At 39.1% G+C, this 27,062-nt stretch overlaps 1 protein-coding gene across 24 annotated transcripts in view; it reads left to right on the top strand.

Moving 5' to 3' along the window:
• The window catches only part of SGIP1 (SH3GL interacting endocytic adaptor 1), a 205,055-nt gene that overhangs the window by 72,651 nt on the left and 105,342 nt on the right, over positions 1 to 27,062 (top strand). For 8 of the 24 annotated variants that reach the window (XM_058717059.1, XM_058717060.1, XM_058717065.1 and 5 more), the window contains 5 exons: positions 12,520 to 12,583; positions 17,084 to 17,108; positions 18,113 to 18,196; positions 20,094 to 20,165; positions 23,824 to 23,880. In XM_058717059.1, the coding sequence (XP_058573042.1) occupies positions 12,520 to 12,583; positions 17,084 to 17,108; positions 18,113 to 18,196; positions 20,094 to 20,165; positions 23,824 to 23,880 (302 nt within the window). Of the gene's footprint in view, positions 1 to 12,519; positions 12,584 to 17,083; positions 17,109 to 18,112; positions 18,197 to 20,041; positions 20,166 to 23,823; positions 23,881 to 27,062 lie in introns of all 24 variants that reach the window. The other 16 variants (XM_058717083.1, XM_058717073.1, XM_058717080.1 and 13 more) reach the window with 9 other exon arrangements.

Here is a 27,062-nt window from a genome sequence, read left to right as displayed (position 1 = left end):
CCAAGAACAAACAAACATAAAAATTGGCTTAAATTATCATTTGGAAGTTGGTTAAAAACCTCAAAGCCTTCTTCAACCATTACCTTTAGGGGGGAAAAGTAATTCAGCAAACCATACCATAGATTTTTATTAATCCAAAAAATTTTAAGAATTTAACCTGGGATCAGTTTAATATTCAGACTCAATTTTTAGAAAATAATGATGTGACAAGCCATTGATTTTGCTAAGAACATTATTTGTTAAGCATGATTTATTTAGGTTTCATAGCAATCCTATGACATAAGATCCATTTTATGGATGAGCATATTGAGGTTAAGAGAGGTGTAAATTTATGCAAATTAGCACAAGTAGCTAGTGGCAGAACCAGTTAGTTATGCGGGACTAGAGCTGCAGAGAAGTGATAGCATCTTACATCCATGCAGGGATTGAAAGAGACAGCTGACTTCCAAAGAACCAAGTTCCCTTGCCAGAGTGCAAAGCTTTTGCTGGGGCGTGGCTTCACAGACTCGGACTGTTTTTCAGCATCTCTTACATCTAGGTGAGACTATTTGGTATACAAGCCATGCTATTCTGGCCAGTGGCATATAAGCAGGACTATCTCTTTCCTGGCTGTGGTCGTAAAGTATCTGAGATACCTTTCTCATACTCTTCCACAGCGATCTTAGAGACCATGTCTTAAAGGTGACAGCTTTATGAGATGGAAGGAGCCTAGGTGAACAGATTGGAGATATATAGATACAGATACAGACACAGATACAGATACAGATACAGATACAGATATAGATATAGATATATAGACACATATTTGATACATATCAAGAAGGATTCATATATATGAAATTGAGCTAACAGCACTCCCTGATGGATTGGCTATGGAGAACAAGGGGAAGGAGGAGTGCAAGGTGCTTCTTAGGTTTCTAGATGAAGCATCTTGGGGGATGATGGTACCATTTTACTTGGAGAGAAACCCCCTGAAAAAGAAACTGGCTTGGGAGGAAGATCAGCTTTCGATTACCCATGCTTCATGTGAACATTTGTCATTATCTTGTTAGACTGGTGAAAAGTAGGCAAGATTTTATAGAATCTTACAGTTAACATATCCAACAGAAGAAACCAGAAAATATACTAGAAGGTTTGTGAGGGGAAATGCATTTTCCTTCCCTTTTCATATTAACAAGGAAAGAGAAGAACCTTACTATTTTCACTGGATTGGATACTTTACTTTTAGATGATATATACTACCACAGCTTACTGTTTTTCAACCCCCAATTAAGATGATAAAAATAATCACACAAATAAATAATGATATTGCTTTCTGCTTGGGTAGCATTTAATTTACATATCCAAATCCATTTTCTCGTTTAAAACAATAATCATGGGAAGCAGGTAGTTTACAGGTCAGGAAGCTGAATTCTGGAGAGATTGATCTTTTTTTCAACATCACATATCTGGTTAGTGGTAAATCTACAGTCTGGTTTTGGGACTGACTGCAAATGTAGCACAACTCTGTGAGGGGTTTGAGTTCAGGAAGTATGGAGGTTTCAACAGAAGGCTCTTAATTAGGTTGAATCTCAATTAGGATTATCAAAAGTGATATATTTATATACTGTCACAAAAGGTAAACTCTTAAGTGGTAAGAAATGTTCAGGAATTCAGGAAATTTAAATACTGTGGTTAGAGTTTCTATACAGAACCTAACTCAAATGTTAGTTTTCAAATAACTAGTGTAGCATAGTACTTTTGGCAAAAGAACAGTGTAATTTTATCTCTTGATGATCTAGAAGAGACTCGTTTCATTTATTTAGCATATCATAGTGACATTAAACAATTTAATTACTTTTGGAGCTTTCTGAAACAAGGTAATAGATGATGTTACTTTCCTTCTTGAATACTTCCTTTTTAAAAATTTTTTAAATATTATTTTTGAGAGCGAGATAGAGTGAGAGTGGGGAGGGGCAGAGAGAGAGGGGGGCACAGAATTCAAAACAGGCTCCAGACTCTGAGCCATCAGCACAGAGTCAGACGCAGGGCTCAAGCTCATGAGCTGTGAGATCATGACCTGAGCCGAAGTCAGACGCTTCACCGACTGAGCCACCCAGGCGCCCCTCAAACACTTTCAATGACTGCCTGTTGCTCTTAAAATCTAAAGTCTCTAACTTGACCTTCAAGAACTTGAATGATATGGCCTTGCACTTCCTCATTTTATGTCACTCTTCACTCCAAACACCACAAAATTATGCATACATGTCATACTGATGAAGAGATAAACAGTTAAAGTGGCTGGCAGCTACTTAATTGAAGGTGGGTGTTTTAGGGTTACTTAGTAACTGATCTGTGATCTCACATTATTCAAGGGTAATATTAGATACAGTATCCCTAGACCAGAAGAATCTCTGGCACATGACAGATATTCAGCAGGTTCCTATTCTATCAACCACTGAGTGAGAAGATGAGGAGGTCTTCTGATAGTGATCACAAATAGTCTGGAACTTGCACGACTCTAAGCACTGAATAAAAGGCTAGGGTTGTATCCCTGGCCATTACTGGGATATTGGTGAAGAGAATACTGACCAATATGGAAAAATTGCCATTCTGACCTTGCTAGGTAAGAATGAGGATCTAGAACCAAAGAATCATTAGTAGAATAACAAACATCAATTTGAATGTTTAGCATATAAGATTTATAAGTATGACCATTTAGCCATGCGGAGGGGATTGCTTGATAATTCTGCAAGCCTACCAAGGATTAATTTCCCAAGAGCATTAGGTTGATATTTTCTGCCCCCAATGAGAATACACAAAAGGGGATCAGGTTTTCAATGCAATTTGTTAGATTTATATTATCCCACAGGAATAATTTCACGTCAATGAATTTTGTTATCTGTTAGGATTTATAGCCAAAGGATGGATGGTGGGACGACAAAAGGATGGATGGAGGGAGGGCAGGTGAATAAATACATGGATAATCATTATCTTTATGACCCTTGTAAGTGGGATCCATCTACATACATCCCAGAGGCCTTTAAGACCTCTCAAAAGAACTTAGAGCTAAAGTCTCTATTTAGTTCCCTTTTGAGACTTGTATTTTTTGTGCATGTTTATCTGATGACTGATCTTATTTTTTAAAAATATCTCCTTCTTTATATATTTTTAACTTTTCAGACCATTTCTATTCTATTTTGGAAGTAGGCTTCATGGGCTCTTGGTAAGTGATGTTGGCTAATGGCCTGTGATGGGTTGGCTCTGCAGTGCCACGTAAATCTCCTTTCCCCTTGTCCACCTCTGTGCCTCTCCCTAGTAGGTTAGAATTAAACCACGAGAATTCTATGCAGAATGTGTTTCAGCTTTCTTTTTCAATTCACCTTTGACAAATTTAACTCAGAGCACTAAATGGCACATGTAGTAACAAGTTAGAGGTTTTACCAAAGTACTTGCTCTTTCCTCCCTGGATGAAATATAAAAAGACAAGGGCACATGAAAAGGATTTTTGTTACTGTCCAGTTTGCTTTCTTTGGGATGTATTCCCTTGTTGAAAATGGAATGTTTTGGAAATGAAATTTGGTGAATTGTGATTCAGTGAATTTTTCTGTTTATGCCTCAAAACCAGAGTCCATCTGAACAGGATCATTAACTTTAATTTAATCTTACATGTCAGTGTCAGGCAGGGGAGGGACTGGGGATGGAGGGGAGAGAAGAGAGTCAGTGTACGTGGGAAGAGAGAATGAGAGAGAGGAAGGGGGAATAAGAGGGAAGCCATTTTGTAGAACAAGGTTCTCATTGAACAGGTCAAATTAATTTTGTGTTTGAAGTGTTATTTTCCTAGCAAAGCATGTGTGTCTTCTCATCGCAATGGAAGCAAGAAACTCCAAATTCAATATACCACTAATCCAAGTAGAGGTGACATTGGTTTATTCTCAAATCACACTGGGAAGACCAGCTGATTAAGTTCGTAATAGACTTGCACATAGTAAAGGCTTCATCAATGCTGTATTTTTATGCTACAGGAGATAGTTATATTTCCTGAAAAGACTGTGAATCCTCTAATCCCCACTTATCTGTTGTGATAGATGTTACCAGATTAAATTTATTGAGACCAAGTTTGGTTTCGCTATTAAAACTGTAATCCAAGAAAGCTCAAGATTTTGAAAATTTGATTATTACCGATTTTTGATGTATTTTTATTTCTAGAAGAATAGATCTACAAATCAGGCATTTAGTTGCTTTTATGTAATCAGCTGAAATAACTGGTTCCCAAATGTTTTGTAACTATCAAAACTGCAAGAAAAGCAAGAGAAATCTGCATATAGTGGTGCATAATATAATGTAGGTGTTATACATGACTTTTATACCCATTTAAACTTTACCCAAAGCTTTTATGATGGACAGCTGAGAAAACTGAGACTCAGAAGTTACTTGCCCCAGGAGATAGAATAGACGACATTCGAATCCAAGTCTTTCAGAGCTCAACCCTCCTAACTTTCATTACAACTGCATACTCTTCCCATGGATCTTTCTGCTTAAATCTTAATAGAAGTTGTTCATCTGCTTAAAATTCCTCCTAATTCTACTCAGCTCCTTCATTACATTAATAATAGCATAGCAGACACTAAGTCCTTTTGTGGCAAATCCGTTCCATGACCATCTTCTCTTTAACATTTTCTTCCATGTCACCAAATGTCAAATATTTCTTTAAAAAAAAAAAAAGTCATCACTGTTTTTAACTCCTTGAAGTTCTGAATTGCCTTCTAGCAATCTCCATTTTAGTGCATGAACATGAACTCTCACGTATCAAATCTGAATGTCAAGGTGCCGTCCATCTCACATCCATTCGCAGTCCAGTCCTAATGGAGGACATCATCAGGATGCACATTTCTCCCAGTAGGCTCCCCTCAGAATGATTGGGTACCATCTTTGTGCCTATTAAGTACAAAGAACAACCAAATTTCCTTTGAGTCACATAAGAATGAAGGTAAAACATTCAGACCAAAGGGCACATGCCCATCAATTTTGGACAATTTTGATGAGAATTGCAAATAGATAGAGCAACCAGCAAACATTTGCTGAGTGACTACCATGTACCAAGTACTGCCTGACACTGAACTTTCCTTTATTAAGCAGTTCCCGTATCTTATGGAGTAGTCTAAGTACTGAAAATCATAAACATAAAAAACCATGGGAAGGGCTGAACTCTGTCTTAACCTATCTTACATTGTTCTGTAAGACCCTCTGACAAAGAATCTGAATTGGATTATAGTACCTATATTTAAAACTTAGAGGAAGAGCTGATATGCAAAAATCTTAATCTTTCCTGACAGAAATACAGCGACCATCATAATGAATAGATATTGACAGTCTAGAGTTACTGTCAATATGCGGCATTATGCCCAGGACAATTAAATTTGTCTGTTTTATATTACTGAGACCAAGTGCTTGGCCTGGGTTCCTGCAGAAAATAAATAATTCCATTACATGTGATTCACCTTTGAGTAACCCTCCAAGCTGAAGGCTCAAGCTGAAAATTTACATTATTACACAAAGAATAGATTTTGCAAACATTTATTAGGTGTCCTTATGTTCCCTGGGCAGCATACAAAGATTTAAACATGCAAAATACAGTCTTCATGTGTAAGAAATGTGCGTCTTAATTTTCCTAAAAAGGTCTTTCAATTAAAAAAAAAAATCTAGTGGGTTTTTGTTTGTTTGTTTTTTAATAAGAAAGCAAAATGAATTGTGATGACTGACAAAGAGATATCCAGACACGTGAGGAACATGGACTCTGGAGTCAGGCAGAAGGGACTCTGAAATGTGGTCTGTCAGCTACTAGCTGTGTGTTCTGGTACCAGTTACTGCTCATACTCCATGGTATGGAATCAATACGATAATAGCTCCCATCATATGAGGTTGTACTGGGGTAAGATAAAGAACTTCCTGATACATTCCCTAAACCATCGTAAGTACTTAATAATTTACTTCCGTTCGTTTTTCACTATGCTATGTGTTTTGGGCTAACTTGAGCTTTTTGATGTGCTCTTATACACATTATTCACCCAAAAATGTGGTGAGGCCTTAGCACGCCGCTCACCCTGCATTTCCATTCTCTGCTCTAATGCCTATGCATTCATTCAGATAGTTCCATCCTGTGCTGTTCGGGGCTCCTTCTTCCCTAATACTTCCGTTTGCACAAATGCATATCAAAAACCTGAACATCCATGGAATTGTAGATTGCAAAGATCAGAAAAAGTCATTAGTTGTTAACTATTATAAAAACTTTGGCCATTTTTTTTAACTTGTTAAACAGATATGGATGGTGTGCCCACCATGTCCCATGCATTGCTCTGGGTACTACAAGAAGCATCATGACCACCCCGTAAAAAGTTGCTTGGTTTTGGAGTCAGACAGAACTGGCCCAAATCTTGGTCTTATCACTTGTTTGTTTAGTGATCTTAGAAGAACTTAATCCCTTGGAGTCTGTTTCTTAATTCATAAGATAGGGGGTTGGTGATACCTTCTGAGCTCATTGAAAGGGTTAGTCTGTGTGAAGTGCTTAGCACAGTGCCTGGCACATACGAGGTACTCAGTGAATAAGAGGTACCTCCCTTTGCTCTTAGTGATTGCAAAGGGAAAAACTGGGATTATCCTTCCAAACCTCATGCCCTGTGAGGACATTAATCTTATATTAAAAGTAACATAATTCCTCTTAGATTCTCTTTGCTGCGAATGACAGCCACCAATGCGTCAAATTGGGATTTGATCCCAAATCTTTGGATTCCAAAGAGGGCCATGCATTCTGCTCCTTCCCACCAGGTCTCCTGCTTGTGTTTCTGGGAACTGGTATCTTCATGCTTTGAGTGAGATACATGAGGGAATGATTTGTGTCCCTCTAAGAACTGTGTTTTGCATACTGACTGACCCTAAACAGCTCACTGCCATCCCTCCTCCTCGTGCTCCTTTTTTTTTTTTTTTTTTTCCACACCAGTAGGTCACTCTAGAGCCAGCTTTGTGCCCTGGCCTTGCATTGTCCAAGCTCTGCTCCAAAGCACTGTTTTGGGAAAGATAGGAAGTGGAAGAACCAAATATACCCCAGGAAGATGATCTCCAAAAGTAGTGCCTTTTCAACAATTTCATAGGCAATACGCTTATACGAAGGCTTTAACACCACAATGAAGAGCTATTAGTGAAAGCAATGTGTAAGCAAGATGGTGAAATGAGTAAAGAAAGTAATCAAAAAACAATACTTTCAAAGGAGCTCTGTCTCTCAACAATCAAATACACAGAATATGCCCCCCGCCCAACCCCAGCAGGGCCCTCTCTCCCCCAGCATTAGAACCTGGCTTTGTCTTTGGCTCTTCTCCTCTCTACTGCATCCCTACATGTCTCCCCATCTCAGCCCCTTTACATTAGCTCATGTGATAAACCAGTTACTGCCAATGTGCTAATAGGACAGTGACCATTTTACATTTGGATTCTCCTTGTTGTCCTACAGCTAACAGTGGAAGGGCAGGAATTCTGGACAAGGACAGAAAGGAGGATGTAACTGACAGGACTCTCCACTTAGACTCCTCTATGGGAGGACGGCATCTCTGGTTAAGGCCAGCAGTGTCTTCTGCGTGTCTGGGTCTCAGCTCCTGCCTAGAGGATGTTCACACCTCGGTTTCTCTTTTTCTGGACTCAATTCCAGAACGGTTACCTCAACTTGTCCATCTACAGAATCAGTCTTCATTTCTAAGGAGAACAAAATTTCAAATGGGATTTTTAAAAATAAAACAGAAGACATAAAACCAAGCAAAAACCCTGTAGGTTCTTTTGAGTATCAGATTTTGATGTTTGATCTAAAATTAATATAGAGTCCAAATTTTTCTTTTTGGAATTTCCCTCCGAACAATTCTGTTTTCAGTATAACATTTAAAGGCTCATATTCAGAATTTAGCATTTGTTTAATGAGTTTTTATAGAACAGTTGTACTCAGGAGAAAAGAAATGGATAAAGGTCATTATGTTCTGCTGTACTATTCTTCACCTGCAGAGTTGTATACTCTTAAAACCAGGAAGTTCCAAGGTAATTTGACTTTTTTTTTTAATTATCTCAGGGAAGTTTCAGAGAACAACACCAGTAAACACAATTTGTGTTTTAAACTTAAAAGATATTTTCTTAAGTTAAAAAAAAAGACTCTCCAACTTTTTGGACCTTTCACAAGAAATATATTTTACATATGAGTATACTAAATTTTGTTTATCCATTTATCTATTGATAGAGAACAATTTCATTATAAAATTTTTATTATTGAAGTATAGTTGATATAAAGTGTTATGTTAGTTTCAGGTACAAACATAATGATTTGACAATTCTATACATTATGCAATGTTTACCTCAATAAGTATAGTTACCATCTGTCACCGTGAGAACGATTTCATTTTGAGGAGAATTTTATTCAGAAAATAATTGTAACTAAATGATCAGGCGTACCTTTATAGGTTTAATTGCATATATATAATAAGTGAAGCTTAGGGGCGCCTGGGTGGCTCAGTCGGTTAAGTGTCTGACTTCGGCTCAGGTCATGATCTCGCGGTCTGTGAGTTCGAGCCCCGCGTCGGGCTCTGTGCTGACCGCTCAGAGCCTGGCGCTTGTTTCAGATTCTGTGTCTCCCTCTCTCTCTGACCCTCCCCTGTTCATGCTCTGTCTCTCTCTGTCTCAAAAATAAATAAACGTTAAAAAAAATTAAAAAAAAAATAAGTGGAGCTTAAAGGCTTTTGAAGAAATCTCTTGTCAATTTAGAAAAGCCTGACTGTGAGAAGTACTGTATATTTAGAAGCTCATGAGATATTACTGGGCCTGACCTATAGATTCAGGGTTCATCTATGTACAGATGGCAAGTGCAACCATGTGGGTTTGCCCCAGGGAGAGGGTATAGAGGACCCTAGGACAAAATCCTGAAGAACTTCAGCATTTGGGGAGCAATAGAGGTAAGGGAGCCTCCAATTTCCTCCCTGGAAATGATGATAATAAAACCTAACTTAGGCAGTTATTTGAGAAGAAAATACCTCCTACTTTTTCACATACATGAGACAACAGATGTAAAGCAACTGGTGCCTGGCTTATAGGTAAGGCCTCAGTAACGATAACTAATAATATTACACTGATGAAACTTCTTATTCTATATTTTTCTTATGTTATCACTGTTGTCAATTTCTGTACTCTTTGCTTTATGTTATTACCTTGTAACGTCATATCCAGGATCACCTATTTTGAAATGAGCTTTCCCACCCTCTTAAAAAATCAGTCTATTTTTAATTTCATTGTTATTCCCAGACTTGACTAGCTCCTCTGGTAGTACCAAAGGAAACTAAAAGAATCTAAATTAAGTGGAGAGGAGCTAGAGGCACAGGCCAGACTTCCTGTGTGGCTGACCCAAGGCTGCAGTTCTGGATGCACACTGGAGGATGTTCTCACCTCCACAGCTTGGAGGAGAATCGTTCTAGCCCAAGATCATCAAGACAACAAAATTCTTTCCCTTAATATCTCTTTGTTTTGATATTGACAAAGGAATAGTTACTTCATTTCTTAAAAAACAAGTGATGTTTTTCCGTCCCATTTCTGGTAAAGAATAGTTGACAAATATTCATGACCCAACCTAAAAACAATTACAGAAATTGACTTTAAAATTGTCATGAAGTTCTGGAGTCAGAAGTGGAAAATCATTACTCCCTTTCAAAAAATTTATTTGAATATTTTTTTAATGAACTCTGAAACGTGTGACCACACCTGTACATTCACTTTTAACACAGTTGGTATGATTGTTTCTTCCTGGATCTTCTCAAAGAGCTGTTAAGATACAAATAACTTCTACGTTTCATAACTGTTTGCTTTAGTCTTTCAGAGTTGTCTTCCTACTTTCCTAAATTTCTCCAACCTTTCCACTTCTCGAGGGGGAAAAATGTTTCCAATGCTTTCTCTTATTTGACAATTTGGTTAGTTCTGTTTTTCTGGAATGTCACATATTTGGTGTATTCCCGTATGTGTTCCGTATACAGAAAAGTATTCTAGATATGGGAAATGCCACTTTCAGTGAAATTAAAATTACAGATTGGCATAGGATTTTGTGAATGTGTGCAAATTCTTTCTTCCCTTATTATTGGCTTATTTCTTATAGACAGAGATTGAGACACAAAGAGATAGAACTTGTATTAAGCTACACAATTTGAAATGATGCTGGAAATGAACTCTGTCCCCTGAATCCTGATCCTTTGCACTTTTCACTGGAAGATGGACAATTCATGGTGTTTGTGACTTAGTTCATATTGGCTATTGTCCAAATTTGGTGGTCATAACAGGACAGAATCTATGGAAAACTACTATTGCCTGTTCTCTTACCAATTTAACACAAGAATTACTGGAATTTATGTGTATTTTCTGATCTGTTTGGTGGAACATGCTGTCTCTTACAGTCAAGTTATAGAAAATAAAATGATTTGAAAACATAAAATAATAATAGCATTTATTTTAAAGTCCTATAAAAACCAGCAGTGATTGGTAAAATACAACATTTACTGTGACCCCAAACCTGAATTAGAAGCATGGAAAAGCCAATTAAGAGGCCTGGACCCAAGAAGAAAATGATGATTGTCATTATGATATTTTTTCCCTATAAGAGGATAAGGCAATTTGAGGTAAGAAGCAAGAAAGCTTTTAACGATTAAAATTAAAAATGAGGGTGCCTGGGTGGCTCAGTCAGTTGAGCATCCCACTGTTGATTTCAGCTCGGGTCATGATTTCAGCATCATGGGATGGAGCCCCATGTCAGGCTCCATACAAAGTGTGGAGAATCTCTCTCACCCTCTTCTCCTCTCCCCACTGACATGCACTCTCTCTCTCTCTTTAAAATTAAAAAAATTAATAAATAAAAATTAATGGGGGAAGATGTTCCTAAATATTATGGGTGGGTAGTTTTAAATGTCAGTGAGTTTTCCTATAAATTCATGTGAAGAGTAATGAAGAGCTTAATGTGGGAAGAGATTTTTTTTAAACAAACATTGACATTTTAAAGACCTAAACATCTTAAATGGAATGACTATTAAAATGCAAAATTAGACTGAACAGAGACATTTTGGGGATCACATATGAGTAGAATCCTAAGAGCCAGATAATGAATGACTCACGTAAGCTGAGCGGTTTGGGCTGACTCACATGTTTTGGAAGAAGGTGTCATCAAATCTCTGATTCTGTCAATGTTTTTCCCTTTGTTCCACCTGTTAGTACAAAACAAATCCTGAAATTCAGTGACTTTTCCAGCTCCAATTTGTCAAGAAGACTTTCCAAACCACCAATAACAAGTCTAAGACTTTGAAATATATAGGCATCTAGTATATCTGAATAATACTCACTAAGGAACATGAGCCATATATGTAACTATGGAACATGTAGGAGATAGGAATCCCAGACAGAGCCTTGACAAGATAGGAATGGAAGAACCAAGATTGGGCTTGGTTTCTCCAGGATGGAAGAAAGGAGCCTTCTTACCCCAATACTTCCTGAATGATGCTTCCTAGAAGATATTTTAAATCAACAAATGTTATCTGGTACCTATACCAGGTGTAGGGAACATACAGAAGGAATCCTTGGCCTGTGTGGTAGAAAAGCTCACAGCCTGTGAGGGAAACTGACATAGGAACTAAGTGAAACAATTTGATAAATAAAAATATACCTAAGAGCAACATTAGGGGTGGGGGGGGGGCACAGAATAGTCAGTTTCCTATACCTCTAGGACTGAGAAGCCCTCACAGAGATTTGTCTGGGCCTTGATAGATGGTTGAAATTCTAAATATCTGAATAGGAAAAGCACCTCAACCAGAGGTAAGAACCACTTATAGAAGAAAGAAATACTGGAGTACAGATGTTGGGGTATGTTCAGAGAATGGTTAATAATCCACAGAATTGAAGAATTAGAAAAAGATGAGATGGGACTATGGGAGACAAAGATGTGTTCAGTCAATGTAGCTCTCTTGTTCATGTAATCTGTGCCTTGGAATGGTCCTACTCTCAGGATATGTCTCACCCAAAAATTGCTGTTTATATAAATCTGTGATAGGGTTTCTTGAGCAAGGACCTATTTAGTGATGAATAACAATAATCTAAGAGAAGCTTGCAATCTTTTCTATATCTAGCCCTGATCTCCTTTGCATTCTTTATATTCTTAGATTGTTCAGAGAGCTAAGAACTTACAGTGCTGGGTCTTTGATAAACATCTGTTGACAATAATAATGAATCATGTCACGTGCACACACAGATACTTACATAAACTTTCACTGCTTTTTAAATGTTCAAAGTTAACTGGTGTGTTGCAACTTCAAAAATTTCGTTCACTTGGGGGCGCCCAGGTAGCTCAGTTGGTTAAGCTTATGACTTTGGCTCAGGTAATGATCTCACAGTTCATGAGTTGGAGCCCTGATACCGTGTACTTGAATGTTGCTAGGAGTGTTCAAAGAGAAATTCGATCTCCTTGACCCTTTGTTGTTTTTTCCACAGGATTGAAAAAACGTACAAGGAAGGCCTTTGGAATACGGAAGAAAGAAAAGGACACTGATTCGACGTATGTACTTTGGGACAGCACAGCGGCTCAGCTGCAGCTGAGGGACCACATGTGGCCATGTGGTGTGGTCAGCTGCACGGCAGAATGAAGCACCCGTTAAACCCTTTATTTGGCTAGAATCCCCGAAAGTTACAAAATGGGAAAATCAACAGTTGTTTGGATACAGGTGAAACCAAAGAGGGCTACATTTACTGCTCACCTTTAGCTTTTCATCCCATATATTTTTATCATGCATCAATTTTAGCACAGTATGAGCGCTGTACTGTGTCCTTGTCCTCCAAGAACGTATAAATCATGGGATAAAATATCTACCATACCAAAGAAATATCTTCCATATAACAAAATGAGATAACATAGTTGAAATGCCTCCTATGGTAGCTAGTGCTTAGTAAATGCTCAGTAAATGGCAGTGGATGCTACTCTTACTCTTACTAATACAAATTAATATGTGGTCAGTTCCTTATGAGCAGTTAAAAATGAAATTTCATGGAAATTTGAGGGTGGGAAAACTCATGTTTGGACAGATGATCAGTGAAGCCTCAGAGAGGGAGGAATCTTGAGTTTGGACTTCAAGTAGGTGAGGACATGCATCTCATGCCAAGGGAACAATGACAGCCAAGGGAGAGAGATGGAAAAGTCCAGTAGGCATTCAGGACAAGATAGCTAGGACAGTTTGTCTACATGATGGCTGCAGGGAAAGGTGGTAATGGGAGGCAATGCTGGAAAGGAGACCAGGCCCAGATAGGAAGGGCTTTAAGGGCTAGGGTGAAGTGTCTGGGCTTCCTTCCTTAGGAATGGGCAACCTTGAAGCCTTGAAGCCTTTTAAACCAGATAGTGTAAAAAGTTTCCTAAGGGGAGGAAGCAATTTGTGTGTGTGTGTGTGTGTGTGTGTGTGTAGATATCACTTGTTAAAATCTCTGGTTCTTACCTTTTCTGTATGCTTTTTCTTTTGGTAAATAATTATTTCAGGGAAATGACATTCACTCTAGTCTTGCAAGTTTTTCTTTTTTTAAATTTTTTTAATGTTTTATTTATTTTTGAGAGAGAGAGAGAGACAGAGCATGAGTAGGGGAGGGGCAGAGACCGAGAGGGAGACACAGAATCCGAAGCAGGCTCCAGGCTCTGAGCTGTTGCACAGAACCCGACACAGGGCTTGAACCCACGAACCATGAGATCATGACCTGAGCCAAAGTCGGAGGCTTAACCGACTGAGCCACCCAGGCACCCCAGCCATAAACTTATTCTACCAGCAATGATAGTTGAAGGACATGCTGTTTAGTATAAACCTTTGCTTTTCATGAACCCCTGCTCTCGAATTGGGTCATGCATCATTCTTGCAAAAGGCTGGGAAGTTGTTCTGGCAATTTACTGTCCCTTCAGTGTTAGGTAATGCTTATGTTCGTCTGCAATCATTGAAACCTTGTTGATGCAAACTGTTTTCAGGACTGTCACAACTCCGTGAGTGTTGCCAAGCAACCTGCTCCGGTAGCCGACCAGCTCCAACTATAGCTGATTGAAACTCCTTAGACAGAGAGTGGGGTCGGGACCAGAGCTTCCTGATTTGATCATCATTACAGCGTCTGATAGAGGAAAAGAGAGAGCCTGTGCTAAGTGGCAGGCCCTGTGCAGGGTATTTTTGTAGGTACTGATATCCTTTTTAACCCTCACGGCGATTCAATAAGGTTAGAAATAATATCTCAATTTTAGAAATGAGAAATCAGTGCCAAAAGGGATTAAGTCACTCTCTGAAGGCTATCTGGAAATAAGAGTTGGAGCCAGAATTCTAGTCCAAATCAAGTGCCCATCCTCTGTCACCCAGAAGAAAAAGACTAGGTGGGCAAAATTTTAATCAAGACCTGTAGCAGAGTAAGAGAAAAGGCAGTAGCTGCGAAAGGGAACTGACACTTCTTAAAATAGAGACAAAGGCCCATGGTAGATGATTAGTTTTCAAATAGAAGTCAGTAAATATAATGGGTTCACTGCTAAAAAGAAAATAAAATTACTAAAAATATATGTATAAAACTTCATAAGAGGGGGTTAGAAAATGCATTGATAACACATGCTCTAGCAGCTGAGACTGAGATGTTAGCAAACATCTCTCCACTCCCCATCCTAGGTCAGATTGTATAAAAACTTTATTCTAGATAACATTTCATGAGTGTTTACTATATTCGAGACACTATTCCAGGCTCTTCACTTTCTTCACTTCGTTGACTCCTTTAATAGGCCTATGGGGTATATGCCATTTTCATAGCTATTTAGTAAATGAGGAAACTGAGACACAAAAGGCTCAAAGAACTTGCCCAAGGTTATGCAGTTAGGAATCTATGTTGACTGAATCCAGGCAGTCTGGCACTACAGCCAGTGGTTTTCACTGCCATGCTTACAGCCACCAGACTAGGAGACACAGGCTCCATTCCGTCAATGGTTAAGACAGAGGCCGGATAGGACACTATGCCACTATGTCCAATTACAGGGAAATGCCACCCCTATAGCTGCAATATGCATGAGATCAAGCAGCCTCTCATTTAGATCGCCTATTGATATACCCTTGTACCTGGACCAATAGTGGGCAACGCCACAGCCAGGCCTATCTGCAGAGCCTTGTCTTCATATCTATAATGTGCTGCCCCAAAGACATCCCCGTGAGGATCAGTACCTTTGGATATATCTTACCCTAAATGTGACACAATCATCTCTCTCTCAGTTCCTTCAGTACAGGTTTGCTATCCTGGTAAGAAATGCTTATTTTTTGCAGTATATAAATCTGAAAAAGGAAGTTTGCTTTGATGAATGTAGGGCAGTACCTTTCCTCTATGCTTTCTGTCCAACCTGGGCTTATTGGTAACCTTGGTAACCCCCTGGATTTACTCGCCTGTCTCATTCTTTTTACCATGAGCATCACTTCTTCATTATTTCTATCCTCTGATTCTAGCCTAGTGCCTGGCTATAAACACTCAGTATTCATTCAGTGAATTATAACTTTTAGCAACCTTTATCTTCCTACACTTTGTTTTATATGAAATTTCTTTGAACCAACTAATTCCCATAGCCAGGTTCAAAGACCCCAAGATTTCTGTCAACTCCCATGGGTCTTTCAATATCTGGGTCCTTTCTGCATCTAGTCCATGTATCGCTGATTTACCTCTGCATCCCCACAGACACAGAACTGCTTACGAAAATGATGTGCTCCCATCAAGTGTTTTATAATCCAAATGGAATATCTTGCTGAATTTGAAGGGGGTGTTAGTAGAAAAAGGAAATCCCATCATGGAGCCCAGAAGATGTGCTCCTAACTCTCTGCATTTCTCTCCGCCTCTCTCCCTCCCTCCCTCTCCTCTCTCCTCCTCCCCACCCCATGAATCAATAAGGAATGTTGTTACTTGGTCCCACCTCCTAAAGAACAGTTCCAACCACACCAAACTCCATAAGACTTCAGAGTCCACCTCAAGCACTTATTAAGTTTACCTTCCAAACAATGCAGGTCCTCATCTAAGCATAACTCTGGCCTCCGTGTTAATAGAATAACATTTTTCTAGCTCTTTACAGAGTGAACTAAAATAGGAAGTTATAAAGCCACAGTGACTACCCTTTTATTTCTCCCTTCCTCTGGCTCCTCCAGTTCAGTTTCCCACAGGAACAATAATATTACTTGCTTTGAAGTCTAACATGGCTGCAAATGGTCAGTTTTGTGTTCTCAGTGATGAGACACCATGAAAGAGAAAAAAAAAAAACATAACAAATGAACAGTTTTGAATAGTTAGTATGGGCCAGGAACTAATTACAAGTTCTTTATATACTTTATTTTACTTAAACAGACTTTGAGAGATTAAGTAATGTATTCAAGGTCACAGAACTAATGAGTGGTGGAGTCTGGACACCCACGTTCATCCTACTCTGGAACCTTTACTGCTAGGCACTGCAACACAGTGTCACCCTGGATGATGAACTCTCTTGGCCTTAGGTCATCAAGGGGGCCATTTAGCAAACATTGTCCTCCATCCCCTGCTCTCCTGAAATCAAAGGAGCAGTAGGTATATAAACATAGAAGAAAATACAGATTCTCAAAGTAAAGAGAGAAATACCATAGGAGTTCCTTTCTATAGGGAGAGATTCAAGACCAGTCACAGGGGAGAAGATGAGAGAGGGCAAGTCAGTTTACATTCCTTGTGGTAGTTTAAATGGAGCCAGCTGAGTGGGACAGACTCTTAATAAAGTCCCCTCTCAAAAGTGAACCAAGACACCGCGATAGCAACATGTACCTTTTGGACAACAGCTTTTAACGAGAATCTGCCTCCTCCCCCCCACACAGGCATACCTCCCACGCTCAAATATCATTCGACTAATTTGTTTTGATTTCGTTTTCATTAGCCAGGTTCACTGGGGTGGGAACACAGGAAAGGGGGAGAGAGGTGGTCTGCAATTCTTATTGTTGTATGTTAGTCTATGTAGCAAGAATGATTCATTTTCCTAATAGCTACCCATTTCTTTTTGTTACAGAGGTTCACCAGATAGAGATGGAATTGTAAGTATTTAAATGACCATTTTCAGTAGGTTTGCATTTCAATATGTATACCATGTTTGAATTTCTTAAAGCCCCATTTCTTTTTTTTTTCCTGTAGGGAAAAAATAGCTTAAATGACTTTTCAGACCTCTCACTGTTGTAATTTTCTGTAGTAATTGCATGGGACATATAAATGCAGTCTTGGTCAAGTTAAACTTATTTATTGCATTCACCTAAAATCCTGCCCCAGAGTAGGCGAGCAAACCTCAACAATATGGTGGGTCAAAAGCCAGACAGTTCCTGCAGGGGCTGCTACCATTAACTGTTATTTCATTTCCAATTTAATGATATAATAGCTCATTATGTGAGAATGTTTTTCTCCAACAGAGGCCACAAAGTCATAATGGAGCTCAGATCCAATAAAATTGAAAGAAGGTTTTCCCCTTTAGTTGAGTTGCAGATACATTTTCTATATTAAATTCCTAAGTAGGGAATGGTCTTGAAACCACTTATGCCTGAATTTACAGCCTGAAGGAGGAAAATGTGTCCACTGGGTTTAGGCTTAACAGTAACTCTGACTTCTTGCTGGCCACCAGATTTCTTGCTTTTTTAAAGAAGTCTATGGCACACGGGCTTGGATTTATCTGAGTTGAGCTTATGGGAGTCTGTACCAACTTCTAAAATGACTTCCTTTGAATCTAAATCAGACGCCTATTCAGAAGGTTCAAAAGAACAGCTGTTACTGAAAAAAAAAATGGACTCACATTAGGCTCATTGGGCTGGAGTGGGAACTAAAATAAATCTGGTGGTTAAAAATATTTTTAAAAAAATCACCCTTCATCATATTATACTCAAATTGAGGTGTTAATTGCAGCTATAGCAGAAGTTTTTTCCTCCATACTTGACTCAAGGTTCTTAGCTTTGGGGTCCCTTTTGCATTCATGTAGTTCTCGCCATGAAATGTTAAGAAAATAGACATAAATTGACCAGACATTGGGTAACACTATAATCAAGGCTCTATTCAGCAGGGGAAAAAAAAGACCCAGAAGACTCAGCTTCTCCTCACCTCTTGCTTCTGGCTCAGAGCCCTCTCGTTAACTCTGTCTCAGGTACTCTCTGCTTCTGTGTCCTCTCTCTGCTTCTGTCTTGGTCCCCTCCCTGGGTTCTCTTGTCTCCTTCATTCTGACCTCGGCAAGGCTCTGTTAGCTACTCTCTGCTTTCTGTCCCTGCTGCTCTTAGGCTAGACTGCTGTTTCCTGCTTCTCTCCCTCTACCACCTCAGTCTTGTCCCTTTTTCTTTAATGCCCTGCTCCTCCTGCCCTCCGCCACCTCCTCACTCCCTACCCCATTGCTACCTCAGTGTTCTCTGCTCTTCTAGGGACCACCAGTTTAAATCTCTGGTAGAACTGCAGCCCTGGCATGTCGGTGCAGCCCTGGCATGCAGCTGGCAATGATGAGCATGTGCTGCATTAAAGAGCCCAGCCGTGATTCTGTGGATTCGTGTACCCTAAGTCAGGGCTTCATAGCTGAGCTCCCTGAGATCTCTCTCTCTGCCACCAATCCAAGTCATATATTTATCTATCAGCAGTGGCACCCTCCTTGTTCCCTAATTGGAAATGCCATAAATATCACTGGTCGTGATTTTAGGAAAGAGGAATTGTTTAATTTTGACTTCTCAGGAAGTAAGGCAGACCTGTTTGAAAAAGGCCACATTCTAAGTAAATGCAGCTTCCTAGGTAATTGGCATTTATTAGCCAGCTGCTAGTTTTACCGTTTGGAAGGACTCCCCAGATATTCCTCACTCACTGTGGTCACCAAATTTTGAGAACTCCTGCGTTGGTGGTATAGTGGTGAGCATAGCTGCCTTCCAAATTTTGAGAACTTCTTGTCATATCAATGCTGTAGAAAGTCAAGTTTCTGCTTGCATTCAGTCCTTAGCGATCTCAATTTTCTTTCAAACCCAGGCTGATTTCTTTAATCCCTTGTGTCTGTGGACCCAGGCGCACTTTTATCTTTTACCTGGCTGATTTAGCTTCCAAATTATTGTCTCCTGGGTATCTGAAGTTGAACTGCATGGTTTCACTAATGTGGTTCTGCAAACCACAGGTGGTGGCGCACCCCCTTAATGCTTATAAATGGCTATGCGATAAGTTCGATGTACTGATGCCTATTTAATTTCAGTTTCTCAAAACTTAATGAGGCCCATCTCTGGTGACCGCACTTTTGAGGGTTACTCTACAGAGGCTTTGTGGCAAGGCTGCATGTGTGAAGGTGGGCTTGCCTTGCTCCCCACTGGTGAATGTCCCTCCAGCAGAGCTGTCTGGCATGATGTCTGAGACTTCAGGCAGCTGCGAGTGACAATGCATTCTAACCCAGAGACCAACTCACCTTTGTGCAGGGTGCACTCAAAACATTTTCCTGAGCAGTTTAGATTTCCATCCACACAGGCGGGGGGGGGCGGGGGGGGCACAGGGAATCACAGCCATTGCTGTGAGGAGATCTCTGCTCATCCTGAACGCATGTGCAGGAAAGGGCCCAGATTTGAAGCTGTCAGCAGTTCATGCTGTACGTATTGACAACCTTCAGGAAAGCTTTGAAAAGGAGGGATATACGGTAGAGCTCGACTTACTGGACTCCTATTGGAAATATAACCATTTTTATTTAGTCTCTTTGGTGTGTCCCAGTGTCTGTTCTCTACCTGTAAATTAAGTTCTGGCTGAATGAGGCCCAGATCCACGTAATCCCTAGTGCCTGGGATGCCTCTTCCTCCTTCTCCCTTCTTCTCCTGGCCTAGCTACACTGGCCTGCTGAATAGAGCCTCATTATGGGCCCCAAAGTCCACTCCTTGCTTAAGGAACCCTGCCGAGATTGGTAGGCCCTACGATTTGGCCTAGAAATTGTTTCTTCTATGGTATGTTTGCTGACTCCATGTGATTCTTTATATGTGTCTTAAAGAACAAACAGATCCTTTAACAACTTTTTTCTACATGAAAACAATCAATTCCAGCAGCCCAGCCCACATGAACCACCCTACAATAACAAAGCAGAGTGTGCGCGTGAAGGAGGAAAAAAAGTTTCGGTAAGGAAACAGATTTTAGTTTAAAATTTCCAAGGGGTTGTAGAAACAGTGAGTAAAATCCCAATTTGAAATTTGGAAAAAACAGTGGCATTTATTTAACCAATCTAAGAAAAACTTTCTTAGCTATTTCTAAATTTTTCTTGAATATCCAAGGCCAATTTTTAAATCAACCATATAGACCTGATATACTGACGTCTGAATATACTTTTTAAAGAGTAATCGGGTTTAAAGGACATGTGTTTCCTTTGTCTTAGACAAAGGACAGGGATTCAAACTTGTAAAATAATATGCTGTCTATAAGAAAGCTTTGGCTATAATATAAGCATCACCATACAACTTGAGTAGTCATTTGTTAGGATAAACACTATCTTAGTAACATCATGAATTCAGCAGGGCCTTGGCTTGTGGCAACGAATATACTCGGCCAAACGATGGTGAGTCAGGGATGCTGATCCAGGCCCAGACTATACAGCAACTATTACTGTCTTGTCCAGTACAGTAGCTACATATGCTTATTCAAAATTCAGTTCCTCAGTAGCACCTGCCACATTTCAGGTACTCCATAGCTAATTGTGGCTGGTGGCTACCGTATTGGACAGTCCACATATAGAATATTTTCATCTTCACCGATAATTCTATTGAACAGTACTGTTCTATGGGATTATTTACAAAGTGAGTCAAGTCTTGGCTCGGTGGCAAGAAGATAATTTTGAAGTAGAATACCATGTATCTTTAATACTTCATGTCTAAGGAACACTACATGGCCATGAGCTGACCTTGGAAAAGAGAAGCATTCACAGTAGAAATTGAGAAATTTGATGAATGTATAATTGAACACAACTGTTACTGCATTTATTGATTTAGCCCATCATAGTATCTGAGAGCAGATAATAAGCCTGACCAAAGTAAAATACCTATTAAAGCATGACTAATATTAACATGAGCCTCAATTATCTTTAAGTAACAGTCATATATTCAAGTGAGAAAAGTTGACTTATGCTAATTGTAGAATTTTAGAAAAGAAAGAAGTAAAAGAATACATAACTCCCAACTCCAAGAGAAAAATCACTATATGTGAGCCAATATCTGATATTGCTTTTACTATGAGGCCTAGTTTTTAAATGATATCTTCCTACTTATATTCTTTCTTGCTTCTTCAATGTTTTCCGATCAAAAATCAAAAGAGCCATTACCTTCCCTATTACTACTATGAGCTGTACCTTGCTTTGGTGGTATAACCAGGAGAATTGCTTTTTTCTTGGGGTTTGGCCAAAAACAATTCAGCCAGGCTCCAGCCAAACTTAAACTCGATCATTTCCACTTGTGAAGCCAAATATGTTCATAATAATCCGCTAGCATGAGTGAGGCCAAATTGCCAATTCCTCTGATAAAGCCATGTTTGTGTGTGCTTGTATGCTGAAGAGCTGCCTCTAAGTGTATTGTTTATGATTTGTTGTTTGTGTTTGGTATTTGTGTTTAAAAGATTCCTAGTTTAAAAGACATTTTCTTTTTATAGATTTTGCTTTCTCTCCTTTTTAGTCTTCTATATTGGTTTCCATGGAAACTGGGAATTTTTTCACTCAACCCAGATCCCAAAAAATCAGGAACTTTTTATCCATAATGTTGAATATATGTTCTCAAGAAAGACAAACACACACACACACACACACACACACACACACATTTATTTATTTAGCTGAACACATAAGCTATCTTGGTTGTAAAGGGCTTTGAGTATGGAGATGAGACTACTATGGAAGCAAGCTAGAAGTTTGAACTCAGTAATTTACGTAACCTTTTCGATTTTTAGATAACAATCTTTTGTATTTAAGAATTGTTTCAGAAGCAAACTTAATAGTAATACTATAGTGATCACAAAATTCATGAGTTTAATTCTTTGGAACAACATAGTTCATTTGATTTCTCATTATTATAAACTAAATCTGTGTATTGAATTTATTACGATGTTTGTTAAAAGGAATTTGGAGAATTTTGCAAAGAATTCATATGGAAATAGATTGGTAAAGTATGAATTACAAAAAAGAGTAAATATGACAAAAAGAAAATAGGAACCATATCCATTCTCCATGGGAGAGGTTTTTTTTTTTTATGATTCGATGGCACATTATGTAATGGACCTTGTCCTTAACTCCATAACTCATACAGGTACAAGGATGATGTGGCAGGTTTTAAAAATGCCCTTTGTTCAAAGTAGGGAGAGTATTGCTGAAGCACTAATTCAATGAAGGCAATTCTGTGAAAAGGTTAAAATGGTGTAGTCTGACAAAGTATATAATCTTTGTCAGAAGCAAAACAAGGAAAAAGAGGGTCACGGAGTCAATGTTCCTGGGTGCTGGAAGCATGGCAGAGTTCTTCTATTTGTGCATTCTAGTGCAGTGGTGGTGTATAAGAAGAGGAAGAAAGAGGGCACGGACACTATCTATTATGCCTTACCCGCTATTCACTCTAGCTATAAACTAGGCTAGTTCTTAGAATGCCCAGTCCAGCATTCAGTAATCAATGACAATGGTTACTAGGTTACCTCTAATTTGCTTTTCTAGTGATAGGCATACATGAAAACTTCCTTCTCCTACCTACTTGTCAAATTAGATGTTAGCTGTTCAATGTTGTAGTTCAAGTGGATTTTATCTGTGATTGTAAAATTAGAAGTCCTGTCCTCAAGCCGCATGCTTCACTATTTGATATGTGCTGTTGAGTTCTGCTAGTTCTCGGTGACATACCATTGTTTTATGTGCTAAACACAGGAATGTTGTTGAATGGACCCTCCCTTACCAACCTGATTTGTGTTTTTGTCCTTTGCTCCCAGAAAGTAGGGAATCTTACAAATTTCTGTTTGTATGATGCCACAGCCTTACTCAAATGCTTGTGGCCATATATCATGATTGTTTAGGTGCTAAAATAGAACTTGAAAAGAATCCGAAGAGTAATGGCTGATATCCAGTCATCTTGCAATGACGTATGCTCATGAAGCCATAAAACACACGGATGACAGAAATCCACAATCAATCCTTGGATTCTATTTTAATAATTTGATAAGAAAAGCCACTTGGAAAGAATAACAAAACTATTTTTAATACGTAGGAACTGAATTAACTTGGAGTTGATTCCCCTTACATTCTATCAAGGGGGTGGTTAGGGAAAAGTTGAGTCAGTGTTAGAAAAGCTAAAGGAAGATTAGTTAATGACTTGGAGAGATACTCTTTAGGTATGTTGGAACTAATTGTATATGAGAACAACATGGCAGTCAAAATGTTTCCATATATATATATATATATATATATATATATATATATCTGATTATATCCCCTGAAGGTATAGAGGATTAAATTATACTGTAGGTGCTTCTAATTTTTTAGTAACCAATAAAATTTGAACAGCTAGCTGTTACCATTCCTATGCTTAGGTATCTTCCAGTCTTTTGTGAAATAAGTATGTAAGCTCTTTTAAGCAGTGTCATGGCAGCTCAATTTACCATTCAGTTACACCAGTGTGGTTGCTTAATAGGCTGCTCTAATTTGTCTTTCCAGTGCTGGATTTTGATAGCTCTTGCTAAATACAGATAAGAGTTAAGTGTTCTTTGTTCCTTGTCTCTTATTCAAATGTTTCTCTTCTAAATTTATTTTCAAATTTATTGCAGAAGAAAAGTAACGGGGCACCAAATGGATTTTATGCAGAAATTGACTGGGAAAGATACGTGAGTATCAGAACATTGTTTTTCTTTATTAAGTATTTCACAATTTGAAAATGAGTTGAGGCATTCTTATGTTTATAATAAGACATAGAAATAAGTGAAACATTCTCCATCTCATTAGGCAGTGCCTGGCATGCTTAGGGTGGTTACAGAGTTTCAGAGCCCTAGGGTCTGTTAGACTGGGTTCATGACCTAGCCCCTCCATAGATTGATCCTCTGTGTGTGGTTTTGGGATGGTTATTTCCTGACCAACAGAAATGAAGTCAGTAGTTACGTTATAACATCGTTGAAAGGATTCAATGAGCTCATTATTTGCAGATTATTTTAGTTCCTGCCTAGCCTATGATATGTGTTTTAAAAAAAATGCCTTTTTAAATATTAAGTCCAAATGTTGCAGTCCTGGTTCTATTTCTAAGCAGCTTTGAGAATCAAGTCAATCAGTTAACCTCTGGGGTTTGGTCTCATAGTGTCTTAGTCCATTCAGCCTGCTATAACAAAAATATCATAAACTTAGTGACTTCTAAACAACAAAAATTTATTTCTAACAGTTGTGTAGGCTGAGAAGTTCACGGTCATAGTGCCGGCAGACTCGGTGTCTGGTGTGTCTGGTCGAGGGCCCATTTTCTGGTTTGTACATGGCACCTTCTAGCTGTAACCTCCTGGGATCTCCTTTGTAAGGGCACTAATCCCAATGATGATGGCTCCTCCCTCAGGACCCAATCACCTCTAAAAAGCCCCGCTTCCTAACACCATCATTTTGGGGTTAAGATTTCAACATATAAATTTGAGGGGAGCACAAACATTCAGACCACAGCACAAAACAATTCACAGAACCTCGTGGTACAGACTTTTCCCAGGTCAAGTGACAATCACTTGTTGCTTTTCAATGAGTGAGGGTGACTCTCAGTTGACACCTAAACTCTCCACCTGATTCCCCTGGAAACTGATTTACATCAACACCCACTTCACCAACCACAACAGGACAGCCACAGTGATTCTTGGATTTCTAATCATATAAAACATGTAAATCATATGCACATCAAAGGTCATTTCTATTATACAGTAGGTACCTAAATTCACAATCCCTACAAAATGCGTTTGCATGTATGTCCTTTAGATGACTGTCTTGACCAAACCTCCCCTTGCATAAAAGCTAATTTTAATGTTAAAGCTTTTGCATATTTGTTGATAATAACTTTATTTGTACAGTAAATAATACCACCACTTATTGAATATTCCCTATTTGTCAGTCATAATATTAAATGCTGTGGAATCCTCACAGCCTTAAAAAGCAAATGCTTTTTGCATTATATTATTTGCCTTTTATAGAAAAGAAAACTAAAGCTCAGCAGGTTAAATTATTTTTTCAGGTTATTACTTTATCTTGAGAGAGAGAGAAAGAGAGAGAGAGAGAGTGGGAGAGGGGCAAAGAGAGGGGGAGAGAGAGAATCGAATCAGGGCTCGATCTCAGGAACTGTGAGATCATGACCTGAGCCAAAATCAAGATTCAGATGCCCAACCGACTGAGCCACCCAGGTGCCCCAGCAGGTTACATTCTTGATGTTTCCCACTCCTCCACTCTAAAACGTGTCACTCTGCCAACCTCATCACCTGGTTCTCTCGTATCTGTTTCCCGGGATTGGGATCTTTTAGATATTTTTAGCAGTTCAAGTCCCTAAAATCTATGCCGATCCCTCTGTTACCCTAAATCCAAATTGTTCACAAATAACGTTATAAAGGAAGCTACTAAATATTAAAAAAATATGCTTTCTTTTCCCAGAGTTAATTCTTCTTTACCGAGAAAGACCTCTATTATATTTTGTAGGATTCTTTAATACACAAAAATGGGATGTTGTAAGCAAACAAGAAGTATGACAGTAAAAATACCAAATTACTCATCAAAGTAATATTACCCCCTCTAAACCCTACACTCTAGCGCTATCCCTGGTCAACACTGTGAATGCTTAAATGGAGCATAATTTCCCTCAAATTTGTTTAGTCCTGAAAACTAATCAGGTCACATAGGAATTGTCGTTGTGATTATACATTAGACATCACTTTCTCAAAGTAATAGGAAAAGTTTTATTCTTAAGAGATTATGTCATCTTGCTTTGGCAGAGAGAGGGGAGAGTAAGGAAGGCCCCATGGAGGATGTGACCCTTAAGCAAAGCCCTTAAGTATAATAGGGGTTAACTGACTGAACATTGAAGAGAAGAGAATTCCAAGCAGAGAGAATGGCATTTATGAGGACCCTGAAATGGGAAAGAGCTTACGTATTCAAACCATAAAAGTTAACAATAGAATGAAGGCCTTGCAGCTGAGGAGGATCCGGGAGGGGAATCTCAGACCTGGAGCCAGGTCAGACAGGGCTGTGAGCTGCACAGTGGCCCTGGGCTTTCATTCCAAGTGCAGTGAGAAGCCAGGGTCAGGTTTTTATCAGGCAAGCGACCTCAATACACTTAAATTAAAAAAAAAATAATAATAACCTCAGGTACTGAAGAAGGGCAAGAGAGAAACAATAAATGCTCAATAAATGGTGGCTTTTTGGGGCGCCTGGGTGGCTCAGTCGGTTAAGTGGCCGACTTCGGCTCAGGTCATGATCTTGCGGTCTGTGAGTTCGAGCCCCGCGTCGGGCTCTGTGCTGACAGCTCAGAGCCTGGAGCCTGTTTCGGATTCTGTGTCTCCCTCTCTCTGACCCTCCCCCGTTCATGCTCTGTCTCTCTCTGTCTCAAAAATAAATAAACGTTAAAAAAAAATTTTTTTTTTTTAATGGTGGCTTTTTTCCATAGCATTCAGGCTTTCTTTCTCTCTATGGTCATGGCACTTTTATCATTTCAGTGACTCCAAAATCTCTCTCTCCAACTCTGTCCCTTTCTCACATCTAGGCCTCTAACCACAACTTTAAAAGAGCCACCCTTGAATGGCTTCACCCTCATCTCTAGGGCATAAGGGTATAGTCTCATATATCTGGAGTCCAGGCACAGGTCTGCCATTCGCTAGGGTGTGTTTTCCTGCAAAATGGCATCTCATTTCTCTTGGTTTCCTCCTCAGTGAATGGGATAATTCTTTCCACATAGGATTGTTAATGAAGGTTTAATGAAATAAAGTGGGAGTCACAGTACTTACCATATAATAGGAACCCAAAGATAATAATACTAATTCCAATCATGCGAATTCTCTTTTAT

The sequence above is a fragment of the Neofelis nebulosa genome, chromosome 2 (assembly GCF_028018385.1).
Source record: "Neofelis nebulosa isolate mNeoNeb1 chromosome 2, mNeoNeb1.pri, whole genome shotgun sequence".
NCBI lineage: Eukaryota > Metazoa > Chordata > Mammalia > Carnivora > Felidae > Neofelis > Neofelis nebulosa.
Note: the sequence above shows the minus strand (reverse complement) of the source record. Positions and strands in the feature narration are given on the sequence as shown.